The sequence below is a fragment of the Odocoileus virginianus genome, chromosome 26 (assembly GCF_023699985.2).
Source record: "Odocoileus virginianus isolate 20LAN1187 ecotype Illinois chromosome 26, Ovbor_1.2, whole genome shotgun sequence".
In the NCBI taxonomy this organism is placed as follows: domain Eukaryota; kingdom Metazoa; phylum Chordata; class Mammalia; order Artiodactyla; family Cervidae; genus Odocoileus; species Odocoileus virginianus.
This window is the reverse complement of record NC_069699.1, coordinates 46,551,951-46,566,250: the sequence shown is the minus strand read 5'-3', so window position 1 is coordinate 46,566,250 and position 14,300 is coordinate 46,551,951. Positions and strand designations below refer to the sequence as shown.

General features: G+C 61.8%; 1 protein-coding gene across 3 annotated transcripts in view; it reads left to right on the top strand.

Annotated features, from left to right (window-relative positions):
* Positions 1–14,300, top strand: part of SEMA3F (semaphorin 3F) — a 28,667-nt gene that overhangs the window by 11,054 nt on the left and 3,313 nt on the right. For 2 of the 3 annotated variants that reach the window (XM_020916007.2, XM_070456047.1), the window contains exons 3-13: positions 6,971–7,131; positions 7,233–7,295; positions 7,417–7,536; positions 8,257–8,349; positions 9,985–10,078; positions 11,416–11,535; positions 11,758–11,897; positions 12,013–12,127; positions 12,269–12,338; positions 12,504–12,648; positions 13,500–13,722. In XM_020916007.2, the coding sequence (XP_020771666.1) occupies positions 6,971–7,131; positions 7,233–7,295; positions 7,417–7,536; positions 8,257–8,349; positions 9,985–10,078; positions 11,416–11,535; positions 11,758–11,897; positions 12,013–12,127; positions 12,269–12,338; positions 12,504–12,648; positions 13,500–13,722 (1,344 nt within the window). The remainder of the gene's footprint in view (positions 1–6,970; positions 7,132–7,232; positions 7,296–7,416; positions 7,537–8,256; positions 8,350–9,984; positions 10,079–11,415; positions 11,536–11,757; positions 11,898–12,012; positions 12,128–12,268; positions 12,339–12,503; positions 12,649–13,499; positions 13,723–14,300) is intronic. The other variant, XM_070456048.1, reaches the window with a different exon arrangement.

Here is a 14,300-nt window from a genome sequence, read left to right as displayed (position 1 = left end):
CTGATCACTGATCCTGACCCGGCAAAGAATGGGGTCTGGGCGGTGGCTGCTGGCCTAGGTTCCAGAAGGCCGGCCTGTGGCCGGGGGGAGGCCCAGCTAGGCTGACTTGTGGTGTTCCCACTGAGGCTGCCGGCAAGTATTGCCGGTCTGCTGCATCTCTGCAGGGCAAGGACAGCCCCAAAGTAACAGCCCCCTCCAGGGACCAGGAGGCCTTTGGGGCATAAGGCCTTGGCTCCACACCCCCTCCCCCCAGTCTTCCTTCCTTCCTGCCCCCCTGTCCCCTCTTGCCTCCATCTCCTCGTCACCACCATGACCCCTGCTTGGCTTCCTACCCGGACATGCTCTTTCCTCTCAGGTCTCTGCACCCGGCCAAGAACCTTGTTTCTTCCCATTTAGGGCTCCGTGCTGATGCCCTCATTTCCTTCCAGGAGCAGAGTCCACCGTGTGGACCTGCTGGTCAGCCTGCGTGGGTGGCTCTTGTCCGTCTTACACTGTAACTGCAGAGCAGCTGCTAGAATGTGGGGGCCTCGTGGGCTCCTGCGGCCTCCGGGATGGAATGGGTGGCACTCTGGGCTCCTCTACCCAAGGCTGCCCATGCTGTCACTTTGTCAGCACTCTCCAAGTCCCAGCACCAGGCCTGTGTGGAGTACTCGCTGCCTTTCTGGACTGGTGACCAGCTGAGTCCTGCTGGACTCCTGACACAGCCTCACCATATGCCCCAGGCCTGACCCTGTGCGCACAGCTGTCTGTGCGATGATGCCTCAGCTTCCCCACCTGAATACTGGGGAGGGAGCTAAGACGGTCTGGGACACCCCGGGAATCTCTGGGTGGGTGTTGTGAATGGGGCTGCAGGCCGGACTCCAGGAATCTGAGGAGGGCAGAGATGGGGGCGGGGCCCAGGGCAGGGGGAGGGTCTTGACACCCACCAGCCTGTTGGTCCCATCCTGGCCTGTCCGTCTGGTTGATTTATCAGAGTAAATGAGCCATGGAGAGTTTGTTGTCTTTTGCAGTCACAGAGGGGAGGAGGAGGTGGAGGAAGGAGTGAAGGGCTTCCGGCCAGGTCTGGAATGTGGGAGGAGGGGTGGGCCCCCAGGCCTGCTCTAGCTACCTGAGAAGGGGATGGGTGCCACCCTCCCCTCAGGACCCGCCCCCTCTTCCCACCCCCTTCCCGCTTAGTGGGGCACATTCCAGTGTGAGCTGCTTGCCTCGCTCAGGCCCCTCTCCTCCCACCCCAGGCTTTGGGGCTACCCTGCTCCTTCAGGCCTGCCTCCTTGACACTGTGTCTTTTCCAGGCTGGGCTAGAGCTCTGAACTTTGCCTGGCCCATGGATGCCAAAGGTGTCCTCCTAGGCACACCGTTCGGGTCCAGGCAGGATGTCCTGGCCGCTGGAGCCACCAGCCCAGACCTAGAACAGTCAGGCACCATGCGGCCCTGTGGGCGGGCAGAGTTCGCTGGAGGCACCTCGATGGAGGGCCCCCTACCTGCGAGGACACAATGGTTGAAAGTCACTGGACATCCTTTGCGGGGAGAGGCGTAGGACCAGCCTCTGCTCTCCTGTGTGTGCCAGAGAGTGACCTTGCTGCCGCTTCCCACCTGGTTTTTCCTGGGTCGGGATGAGCTGTGCCCCCAGCCTGTCTTCTCCTGGGCGGGGCAGGTGGGCGCTGGGGCGGAACGGGCGTGGGAACAGCATGCCTGGGCCTGCTGGGGCCCCAGCCTCTAGCCCTTTGCCCCCAGAATGGGAGGGGAGCCCGCAGCAGAGTTTAGCCCAGCTGGGCTGCTCCAGCTTGGTGTTTACTGAGCAGCTGCAATGTTTACAGTAGCTCTTGAGAAGGGGCCCCTTGTTCCAGAGGATTTCCTATCCTGGGGGTCCCATCAAGGTCTGATCTCACCACCTCCCCGTATCCCTGGGATAGGCATGTCAGGGAGTCAGGGACTGCAACCATCTCCACCCTCTCCAGGGCTCGGCCACTGTCCCGGTGCCTGCCGCTCCGCCGTCCATGCTGGCCTTGGGTCCCTCTCCCCTAGAGAAGCTGACATTCCCAGGAAGTGGCAGCTCTAAGTGGTGAAATACGGTAACAGGGTCCCCAGTTCAGACTTTTAAATTAAATTCAATCAGAGCCGTTATTGAATATAAACACGCGGAGTCATTTACATGTTAATTATGTTGAATGGACTACGAGGCCATAATTAGTTGCTAATTGGGTGAGAGCTGCTGTAATTGGTTTTGTTGGCACCGACCTGGCTCACCTGCCTAGGGGGAAGAGGGGCGAGTCTGGATGGCTCCTAGGGAGGCCTGTGGGTCTCCGCTCTGGACAGCCTGATGCAGAGATGGGATTGGAGAAGACAGAGTTTGATGGACTTGGGGCCAGAGGGACCTGGAGCCTGCCCCCCCACCCCCCAGGGAGCAGACAGCTTAAGCCCCAGGCAAACCCTTGGGTCTGGCTTCTAGGGGTTCCCATCTAGAACAACCCTAGGGATGGTAGAGGGAAGAGGCTGGGAGACCCAGCTCCTGAATCAAAGGTGACAGCTACCCCTGCTCAGCCCCATGTGGGACCTGGACCTGAATAAATGGTACATGCCTAGAAGAGGGTTAGCACAAGGCACATGTCACCCCGGTGTGTCCCTGGAGATGCTGGGAGCCTGGCATTGAGGAATGTGGGAGGTGGGGTGCTGAGCAGGGAGAAAGGTGCCTACAAAGGCTTTAGGGCTGCCCTGCCCCCCGCTCGGCCTGGCTGGAGCTCCAGGTTTGCAAGGCTGTGGCCAGGGGCTGAGGCCTTCCGGCTGGCCGCTCATTAAAAGAGGATTAGGCCGGGAGCCAGGGGGCCAGCCCAGCCCCTGGGCCTTCCTCTGGGGCCCCTTGCAGCGTGGGGGAGTGATGAAGGGGCTGGGGGCCACCCCTCCTTAGTGCCCATGAGGGTGTCCAGGAGGGACCCTTCCCCTCCTGCTCCTGCTACCATCTCCTTGTCCACCTCAAGTTTCCCTCCTCAGAAGGGCCAGAGGATAGAGTCCTAACAGAGACCCTGGCACACCCCTGCCCCTCACCCTCCGCGTCATTTCTCTTCATCTTAGGAATTAGGGCTGCCCCAGCCCACATGAAGTCAGAGGTCAGGGCTGGGCTGCTGGGACCTGTCCATCAGCTCGCAGTACCCATGCACAGCCCCAGAGGTGATACTGTCAGTCAAGGCCTGCTGCTTTGTAGGGCTGTAACCAAGGGGGCGGGGTACCCATCTCTGCTCCAAGACCCCCCTCTTGCAGCAGCCCCTGCCTCACTGGTGACAGGCCTGGTGTCCTAGAGACGGGCAGCAGGGGTCGGGGGCCGCCCACTCGGGGTCTGCGGGTGAGGGCTGCAGACACGCCCCCTCAGCACTGTCCTCGCCGACCTCCTCCTTTCAAGTGAGGCATCAAGTGCTTCCCAGAGAGGAGGAAACAGAGACCCCCCAGGATTAGGCTCCTGTACGCTGAGAAAGTTCCTGCCCCTGGACCTTTGCCAGGCCGTTCTGGGCCAGGACCCCAAGTGTCTAATGGCCATGGGAGACTGTCAAGGCTGGGAACGGCTGCGGAAATGAGGTGGCCGATGCCAGAAAAGGCTCTTCCTTCCCGATGACGGGAAAAGCCTTCCCGGATGTTGCTCCACCCAACCTGTGCCCAGCCTGCAAGAGGGCCTGGGGGTGGGGAGCTCGTCCCTGGAGCATCACCAAGGCACACCACCCTCCCTCCCTCCCCAGAATCAGAGCTCATCTAGACTTGAATCCGTGGCACCCACAGAGCCTTGGGTCGGGCTGGTTGTGCCCCAGCCCCTCCATCTGTATTGTCCTGGGGTTGTAGGGGGCGGGGGTGATCCTCCCGCTATCAGAGCTGAGGACTGGCCTGAGGACATGAGCAGCCTGGGTCCATGTCAGCTCCCCCACATACACCCGTGCCTGCTCAGGCCCCATGGATGCCTGGGCCCAAGTCCCTGCCCCTCACTGGGGGGTTGGCAGCCCTAGGCTCTAGGCCTGCTGACGCTGCAGATGTCAGAGCAGGATGCCCAGGGCTACTCAGGCACCACCTGCCTTCAGCTGGGCTTCTCGGAGGAGTGAAGAGCCCCTGTTCTTTCACCCTGTGGCAGAGGGGAGGTGGGGACAGGGTACCAGTTTCAGTCCTTGCCCGGTGACCTAAGGTGAGCACCACTCTCCCCCAGGCCTCAGTCTTCCTGTTTGGAGCTGGGGCTGCAGAGCTGACACAGGGACCCTTGTTGTAATTCTTTGCTACAATCTGGCATGCAGGCAGTGAGCACTCGGTGCCCCCAGCTGGGCTTCTGAAGCCCATGCCAGGAGCCCGTGGCAGGGTCAGAGACTCCCGGCCCCTGTCCCACCCCTTCCCTACCCTACACAGCCTTGTGGGGGTTCCCCACACCCGCCTGTTTCCACAGTGACCAAAACATCACATCCTGTGACAACAGAGCCACTGACGCCATATCCCGTGGCCACTGGGAGGGGTCCCGAGGGTCCTGAGTCATGTGCCCTGTCAGTGGAGGACAAGTCACCTTCCGGCCCCTGCCCTCCCGGCGGGCAATCCCCACCACCACCACCACCAGGATGGGCTCTGCTGGGGCTGGCCCCTCCTTCAGTCCAAAAGGCCGCGGACCTGGGCGGGAATCCCACGCTCTGCGCACTCCGATGTGTCACTTCCCTGCTCTGTGCCTGTGCTCTGTAAACTGGATGGAGCACAGGGCTTCGCCCGTGATAGATACGGGATGACTAAGTGAGAGGCTCCCTCCATCCCCAGGGCTGTGAGGGAGGGTGTCAGGTCAAGGCCGGCCTCCTGCTCCTCCTGTAGGTCTGTTTCCTCATCTGCTGAATGGCCCTCTCCTCTGTCCTCACAGGGCTTTGAACTTGAGAGGGGGATTTGGAAAACTTGGGGAGTCCTGGCACTGTAGAGTGGGAGGATTTGGATTATAGGGGCCCATGGGGCTGGGCAGGGATGTAGGGATTATAGCCGGTTGCATCCCTGGGGCTCGATATTTGAAGTTCCCCCCCACCTTAGATCCCTGTGTCTGAAGGTGCCCACTTGAGCCTCGCCTCACTCCCCCTATTGCCCCCCAAATGCCCCCTAGCCCAGCAGGATGGGTAAGGGCACCGTCAAGGCCATGCCCCCAGCCAGGGTATAAATAACCCCTGGCGGGCTGGCCCAGCCTGGGGGGGCTCTGCTGGCAGCCCCACTTCCTTTCTGGCCACTTCCTGGCCCTGGGGGTGGGGGAGTGTTTACTTTCCTGTTGTCACGATGGCCGGGTGGCCAGGCGGGGGACTCCGAGTGGCCCAACAACAGGTGCAGGACAGGTGCCCAGGCTGCCCTGCCCAGGACTTCAGAGGCACCGCCGACGAGGCCGAAGCCAGGCAGGGATCGGCCCTTTGATCCCTTGGCGTCCCTGCGTCCCAGCGGTGGGCCAAGGTCATCACCTGTATTCTCTTGCTGCCATAGTCAGGGCTGGGCGGGGCACGGCCTCGGACGTGGCCTCCGGGTCTGCTGTGGGAGTCCCCTGGCTCCCAGCCCACCTCACACGCCCGTCTTGGCACATCCCGAAGCTCCTTCTCAGAGCTGCTCTCCGGCTCAGCCTCTCCAGCCCCCTTCCCAGCTCCTGGGTGCACAGCAGGGGGCCAGGGTCGGCCAGGCCAGTCAGAGACAACTGCCCCAGTAGAAGGCAGCCTGGACTAATGGGAGGGAGCCCCCTGCTGGTTCCACCCTGAGGACCTCAGATCCCAGCTATTCCCCCCTCTCCCGGTCCTGTCCCTCAATTGCCCCACCTGTGAAATGGGTCACCAGCTATGGGGCAGGGAGATTGCACATGTTTGATCTCCCTTGGTGGGTGCCTCATGTGGCATAGGACCCATATGTACATTTGTGTATACCTGGGCTGGGTGCATGTGTACATGTGTGTATACCTGGGGGCCGGGTGCATACATACATACTGTTCGTTCTGTGTGCCACCGTCTCGAGCCTCCCATGCTGGTGAATATCCATCACCCTGGTTACAATCGCTCCACTCCGGTGGAGCTGAAAATAGCTGGGGGGTGGGTGGAGGAGGGGCCTGCCATGGGGACCCCTCGGAACTCCCTCTCCCAGAGGAGGAAGGTTCCCAAGTTTCCTGGAGTCCTCTCTCTGTTGTTGGCCTATCACTAGCCAAGTTCCCTCCTGTGTTTCATCCTCAGAAAGGAAGGCTTTCCCCCAGCAGCCTGTGGGTCCGAGGGCCACACGGAAGGGAAACTGAGGACTCAGATGGACGCTGCTTCTAGCCCCCGGGGGTGCTGCAGCCCCAGAGGGCAGGCCTCTTTTCTGGGAAGGACTTCCTGGCTGGTTCCAGGAAGGGGCCTGAGGGTTCCACCATCAGCAACCCCATGGGGTCTGGGGGAAGCCCAAGGTCTTTCGGGCAGTTTGCTTCCAGCAAGGCTTTCCTGTGTCCTGGCTAACCTGCTTCCGATAAGGTGGAGACCTTGTGTGTGCCCGCTTTGCCCCCTTCCTTGTTGGCAGCTGGGGTGAGGACAGGGCGCCCTGGCTCTGTGACAGCGTCTTCGAGCTTCCCTTGATGCACCTGCCCCCACCCCTACCCCTTGCTCATTAACCCTTTTAGGCTCCTGTGGGAAGCTGGCCCCACCCTGAGCGTGGGAGCATTAACCCCCACCTGAGCAGAGTCTTTGATGTCGTCATGCGCCCTGGCCTGCGCCCACTGCCCTTTCATTGGGACCTGGAGACTGACTGGGCTGCCGATGAACCAGGGCCCCAGCTTTGGGTGTGGCCCCTTCCCTGGCTTGCCCACCTGTTGCCCCACTTTCTCCTCCAAGAATGTCAGGGACTCAAGAGGTTACCAAGTAGGCCCTGCAAGGGAAGCAGAGGGTTTAAGATGACCCTGGGGTGGGGCCACTGCCTCTGTCGAAGAGGGAATGGCTGGCTGGTCTCCAGGCGCCCTCACCGCTGCCCTACCCTCTGCCCACAGAGCTTAAGGCCACAGGCACGGCCCACTTCTTCAACTTCCTTCTCAACACAACTGACTACCGAATCCTGTTCAAGGACGAGGACCACGACCGCATGTATGTGGGCAGCAAGGACTACGTGCTGTCCCTGGACCTGCATGACATCAACCGTGAGCCCCTCATTGTAAGGGCCAGGCCAGATGTGGGGCGGGGGGACGAGGGGGGACGCGGGCCCCAGGGTGGGGGACCCCGGCCCGCAGGCCCTCTGACCCCCATCTCTGGCAGATCCACTGGGCAGCCTCCCCACAGCGCATTGAAGAGTGCGTGCTCTCGGGCAAGGATGGCAATGTGAGTGTGGTGGGATCCACGGGTGGGGTGGAACGGGGAGGGCCGGGCGCACCGGGACCCCAGGAAGGCATGGGGCCAGGCAGGCATCTGGGCACCTCCTTGGCTTTCCCTCCGGCCCCAGGGTGAGTGCGGGAACTTCGTCAGGCTCATCCAGCCCTGGAACCGAACACACCTGTACGTGTGTGGCACCGGCGCCTACAACCCCATGTGCACCTACGTAAACCGTGGCCGCCGTGCCCAGGTAAGCCCCCCACTCGGGCCCAGTACTGCCACCACTGGGAGCTGCCTTCCAGGGCCCTGACGGGAGCACGGGCCTGAGCCCCAGCCCTGCCACCTCCTGGCCTTGTGACCGTGGGTGAGTGACTTCTTCCACCTCTCAGAGCCTCCGTTTCCTCACCTGAAAACCCGGCTCATAACTGCCTCTCTAACAGGTCGACAGGTCGGTGTGGGGAGGAGGCAGTGAGCTGATGCTCTCAGAGCGCTTAGCACTGTACCTGGTGTGTAGTAACCGCTCACTCCATCCCTGGCAGCAGGTCTCTTGGCTTTGCCTGTGGACGGTGCCCCTGCAGCGAAGCCAGAGGGCCTGGTGGGGGCCTCAGCGTCAGGAGGCTGGACGCCTGAGTCAGCTTCTGCCGCACGGCCTGGGGGAGAGCTGCCCCTTCCTCAGCTCTGCCCGCCCGCCCGCCTGCTTCTACCCGCCTCCATTTCCATGTGGGCGTGCGTGTGAGCTGGTGTGACCTCGTAGAGTGTGTGTGAGAGCGACTGGACCGAAGGGGCATGGGTGTGTGCAGGTGTGGCCCAGCTGTGCGGACGTGTCCTCACGGCGGTGCACGTGTGAGCCCTGGGGGCCCAGGTGCGCCTGTGTGTCCCTGGCACATGTGGTGTGAGAGGCTGGCAGCCCAAGCCCGCTCCCCCAGCCCCTGCCACCTCTGGCTCTAACCCGTGTTCCTCGTCTTCTCAGGCCACGCCCTGGACCCAGATGCAGGTGGTCAGAGGCCGAGGCAGCAGAGCCACCGATGGTGCCCTCTACCCGACGCCCACAGCCCCACGCCAGGTGGGCCTCATCCCTCCAGGCCCTTGCCAGGCAGTCCTGCCTCAGAACTGAACTCACTCCGGGCCTGGCCTTCCAGCCAGGAACCCGCACCCCAGGCCAGCCTCCGCAGGGTCTTCCGTCTGCCTGTGTGCCCCCTCCCACCCCTTCCCCTGCAGCGCCCTCGGGCTCTGAAGGCATTCCCAGCTGGACTCGGGTCAGCCTCAGTGTGACAGGAAACCATGAAGTCACCATTTGGGGAAGACAGGAGCCCTGGGGACGCCATTCATCCGCCCTCAGAACACGTGTGTAGGCATGTGTGAGCACACACCAACACATGCGTGGGCACGTGTAGGGCACTCTCCAGCCCACACCATACTCAGCACCCAGTGCAGGAGCATGGCACATGGATTCAACCTGGCGTAGCTCTCAGGGCTCCGTGCCCCAGGCCTCCCCTGGGTCGTGGGTTAAATAACGCAGGTGTCCTGCACACCCCCATGCCCGAGGTGGGAGGCGCAGAACTGTGTGTCTCCTAGACTTGACCTGGGACAAGCCTGGGCTGGGGGGCCACTGGGGGCCGGGGCTGGGAGGTGCCGGGGCTGGGCAGGGGCGGGCAGGGGGGCAGGGGCTGCCGGTGAGTGACAGAGCAAGTGGTCACTTGAGCTAGTGTGTCTGTGGCAGGGAGTGCTGAAAGGTGGGACCACTCAGACTCCGTGTGTGCGCGCCCAGGGTGTGAACAGTGGGTTCCGTGTGTTGGCTATGACGCGTGCCGAGCCTTGTGTGAGCCCCGTGTGTGTGCAGGAAGCCGTGTGTGTGCAGAGTGGAACTGGAAGCAGGTCTGTGTACACCTTCCCATCACCATCCCTGCCCCTTGCTGCACCTTCTTCCTGCCTCTTGCCTGTCTCTTCTCCTTCGCTTTACCAGCTCATGAGCTCATCCTGGCCTCAGTGCCCTCACTAGCCTTCCTCCTAGCGCCTGCAGGGATGGGCTGGGAGGCCTGGGGGGCTTTGTGAATTCCATGAAGTCTGGGCTAGACCCCTCAACTCCCAGCCCCCCACAGAGACATGTGGGGCTGGGGGCTCTGCTGAGGGGCAGGGAAAAGGCCCCACTCTATTAGTCTGTCCCAAGGACCACAGGTGGGGCACAATAACCTCAGAGCCCTCGGGCCTGGTGGGACCTGATGGCAAAGGACAGGACTGCAGGCCCTTGGCCAGTCCCCTTGCCCTGGTCAGGTTGGCAGCCGCTCTGTGGCCTGAGACCAGCAGCCACAGCTCAGAGAGGTGTGCCTCTGTGGCCCAGGGTGGGGTTGGGGGACCCTGGGCAGAGTCTCCCTGAACCAATGGCATGGAGGGGCTTCAGCCCTCATAAGCCCACCCCATGCCCCTCTCATGGTCTCCAAAACAGAGTCCTCTGAGACCTGTGATTCCCAGGTCTTATCTGAGACCTGGACCAGGAAGCATCTCCCTGGGAACCCACAGCACGGCTGTGCCCTGGGAGACCTGGCCAGATGGAGTTAAAACCCAGTGAGATCTGGGGAGGGAAGCAGGGTGGCTTCAGGGTTCCCCTGGGGGCTCACTGTCACCCTGGCAGTCTGGTGACCCTCACCTTCCCTGGCTGTGGGACAGCCTGGACGATGCTGCGCCCCTCTCTGCCCTACAGGATTACATCTTCTACCTGGAGCCCGAGAAGCTCGAGTCAGGGAAGGGCAAGTGTCCCTACGACCCCAAGCTGGACACAGCCTCAGCCCTCATCAGTGAGTGCCCTCACCCTGCCCGGTTCTGTGGCCTAAAAGCGTGACCTCTGCCTCTGGAGCAGGGAGCATGGCCCCAACACTTATCTCAGGGAAGAGACTGTGAAATTGCCCTGTCTGAAATCTGCCCCCCGCAGTGTGGCCTCACTTGGCAAGGGGAAGGGTACAGACCAGACCCCAGTAGCTGACGGGCAGAGACGGGCAGAGGCGAGGTGGCATGAGCCTCCATCCAGCCCCTTGGATGGGGGGGCGGGGACAGGCTCGGGGGGTCAGATTCTACCCTGAAATCCACGCTGGGGTCCATGCGAAGGTCAGAGCCCTCTGGACTGCAGGCTTCCTTGGAAAAGACAAGCAGAATCTGCTATGAGGACTGGTCCCGGAGTCTGCCTTAGATCGTCTGGGAGACCAGGAGAGGCCCACAGGGCAGCACCAGTGGAGTGTGCTGGCCCAGAGACCGACAGGGACAGTTGGTTTCTGGTCTGGCCAGGTGTCTGGGTCAGTTGGGAGAATGTTCTCTGAGAAGGAGTCCTGCCTGGGGCCTCAGGAGCAGCTGTGGCCCCCTACCCCCAGGTCAGGCAAGCCCCGTGCTGACCCAGGTCCCTGCACTCAGCCTGTTTTCCGGCTGCCCATCGTGTCTGCCTCTCAGCAGCTGCTGGGCAATGTGCCACCTCCAAGCCTGGGAAAGGCAGTGGGTGGGCTTTATCTTCCCCCATCTTGCTAAGAAGGCCCCCTAGCTGGATGGCAGGATCCAGACCAGGGAGTCTGATGGGGGAAGACAAGGCCTGCTGGGAGAACCTTGGAGTGGTGTACTGGAGCCAGCGCACTTGTCAGGTTTTCTGTTAAATGTTCAGGTATTTTGTGGGCCAGCTATTAAACACAGATAGTATTAAAAAGTCAATTATATAAGCTTACAATTAAATTACTGTAAAACAAATATAAAGATACTCCAAACTCATTACTTCCTAATTATTTTACTATGTTTTATTATTATCTGTACTCTTGAGATTATTTACATCTTCTGTGAATATCCGTGAGGAGCTCTATCCACTGGTTTGAGCAGCTCTTCCCCACTCTGCTCAGTGACTCAGGGTAATAGCTTGAAATCAGCCCTGGTGGGAGCATTCACACCACAGACACTGGCTCTGGCTGCTTATCAGAGCCAACTGCGACCAATCCCAGTCCTCCCAGAACCAGCTGTGAAAACAGTCCCCAGCGCCCACTGGTGGTATGGCTACCTGGGAGAACCTGAGGGGGGAGACGGGCCCCTGCCCCGGAGGCCACCTGAGCTGGGCACCGGCCTCGGCCAAGGGCGTCCCCCTGACTCACTGGCCCACCTACAGACGAGGAGCTCTATGCAGGCGTGTACATCGACTTCATGGGCACCGACGCAGCCATCTTCCGCACCCTTGGCAAGCAGACGGCCATGCGCACGGATCAGTACAACTCTCGGTGGCTCAATGGTGAGAACAGCCCGTGACCACTCCGGTGGGCAGCATGTCTGGGGTGTAGCATGGACACCATAAGGCAACACTCATGGAAAATTTGGGAGCCCTTGACTGGCTAGGGCAGGGGTGGCTTCTTATCCCAGGTTCAGGGAAGGGTTGGGGGTGTTCCTGCACTTGACCTGGGCAAGAAGCCTTGTCTGAGGAGGGCCTGGCCTGCTGACCCCTGCCTGCCTGCAGACCCTTCATTCATCCACGCTGAGCTCATCCCCGACAGCGCCGAGCGCAATGACGACAAGCTCTACTTCTTCTTCCGCGAGCGGTCCACAGAGGCGCCGCAGAGCCCTGCCGTGTACGCCCGCATCGGGCGGATCTGCCTGGTACGAGGCACCTTTGCCGCCCCCTCCCCAAGCCCAGTCCTGGCTCTTGTCAGCCCAGCTTTGGCGGGGTCTTGGGGCTGAGCGAGCTGATCTGACCCGGCACCTGCCCCCCCAGAATGATGACGGCGGCCACTGCTGCCTGGTAAACAAGTGGAGCACGTTCCTGAAGGCAAGGCTGGTCTGCTCTGTGCCGGGCGAGGATGGCATCGAGACCCACTTCGACGAGCTCCGTGAGCACCCGGTGGCCACCGCGGGGGAGGGCGGCCAGACGGGTGGTTGGGAAAACTTGGTGTGCCCCCTCCCTGAAGTGGGCAGGGCCCTGGGGCTCCTGGCTGGGGTATGCTCCCAGCCCCCTCTCTTTCTGTCCCCAGAGGATGTGTTTGTCCAGCAGACCCAGGATGTGAGGAACCCAGTCATCTACGCTGTCTTCACCTCCTCGGGGTGAGGCTGGGGCCAGGGCCAGCAGTAGTGGGGGGTGGCAGTTTGAGGGGCTATGACTTGTGGAGGACCCCATCCTGGTGGGGAGCTGTGGGTGAAGGCAGGCCGGGGAGGGGCCCTGGGCCCAGGGTCTGCCCCACCCGCGGCAGCAGCCTGCCCTGCCTGCAGCTCTGTATTCCGAGGCTCTGCCGTGTGTGTCTACTCCATGGCTGACATCCGCATGGTCTTCAACGGGCCCTTCGCCCACAAGGAGGGCCCCAACTACCAGTGGATGCCTTTCTCAGGGAAGATGCCCTACCCACGGCCCGGCACGGTGAGGACCCCACTCAGCCTGCCTTTCCATTTCCTCTCTTTATACGACCTATGCTGGGTCAGGCCCTTTGCAGACGTGGGCCCCACCACTGTGACACTCATAGCCAAGTGGCGGGCGGGGAGGGGAGGGTGGACCACACACATGTATAAACTCCCCATTCACCCGCTATAAAGTTGAAGTTAAAAAGAAAACTCCACCATTTACAAACAGTGTCAGGCTGTGAAAGAAGCCAGCTAGGATCCTGAAACAGAGATGGTGGCTGGGTGTGGCAGGCTGCACCCTCTGGGGGCAGGGGGGTTGTTTGGGAGCTGGAAGTTGTGGGGGAAGTCTTCAAGGCAGGCTGGAGGTGGGGGTGGGGTGGGCAGGAGCCCCTGCAGGGAGGTGACCCACCTGATCTTGGTGTGCCGGGGCCACCGCAGGAGTGGAAGGAGGAACACATCATGATCCGATCACATGGCTAGGCTGGGGCAGGAGCTCCCGCTGAGCAGGGGGTGGAGCGGGGGAAGGAGTGAGGGGTCTGGAAGAGCAGTCGGAAGAAGCAGACAAGTGGGTGGGGATGAGGACCTGGAAAGGCCATGCTCAGCTCTGCCAGATGGCTGCCACAAAGTCACGGCACGTGAGCTGGGGAGATGGCCATGGGATCTGGCTGGGTGAGACCTGGGGACCTCAGCTGGAGCAGGACCTGCAGAGAGGTTGGGTGGTGGGCAGAAGCCCAGGTGGGGGGCGGCTCTGAGAAGTGGAGCAGGTGGAGACAGCAGGTGGGCACAGACAGAGGGGAGACCTCTTCTGGAGCGAATGGGCCCCGGTGGGCCCTGGGCGGGCTGGGCCTGACGCTCATCACCTGCCTGCAGTGCCCTGGCGGAACCTTCACACCGTCCATGAAGTCCACCAAGGACTACCCTGATGAAGTCATCAACTTCATGCGCAGCCACCCGCTCATGTACCAGGCCGTCTACCCGCTGCAGCGGCGGCCCCTGGTGGTCCGCACGGGCGCCCCCTACCGTCTCACCACTGTGGCCGTGGACCAGGTGGACGCAGCCGACGGGCGTTATGAGGTGCTTTTCCTGGGCACAGGTACCCACTGCTGCTCCCGGCCCCTCCCACGCTGGGCCCGCTGGGTGGAGGGCTGACCCGCAGGGCTGGGCCCTAACCTCCCAGGGGGTTGCTACAAGGTTGTCCGTGTCAGCCCGCCACCTTCATCCTGTGGGGCCTTCTGTTACCAGGATAACTGAGAATGGGGGTGGGGAAACCCCATTCCCATCCCCATCTCTGGTGGCTGGGAGGATAGGGACCCAGGGTGCCTGGGGACCCATGTTTGGGCAGGAAGAGGGAAGACAGAGGCAGGCACTTCTAGGACACCCGGGTCCAAGTACACACATGCTCTCGTGTGCACACGCAGACCACATTCACCACTGTCCCAGTAGTCTTCAACCGAGGGGAACACGTTCAGCATGCTGTTCTTAGCTTCCCGGACGAGGGTCTGGGGTCAGAGGGGCAGAGTCTAGCTGTGGCTCCCTCCTTATGCAGGGCCAGCCCCCTTAGCCCTCTTCCCTTCATCTGGGGGCTGCTCTTCCACCTTGGCACAGAGCATGCCCACTCCACTGCCCTTGGGGTGTTTGGGCCCTGGTGGGGAAGGGGCTGAGGCTGGTGCC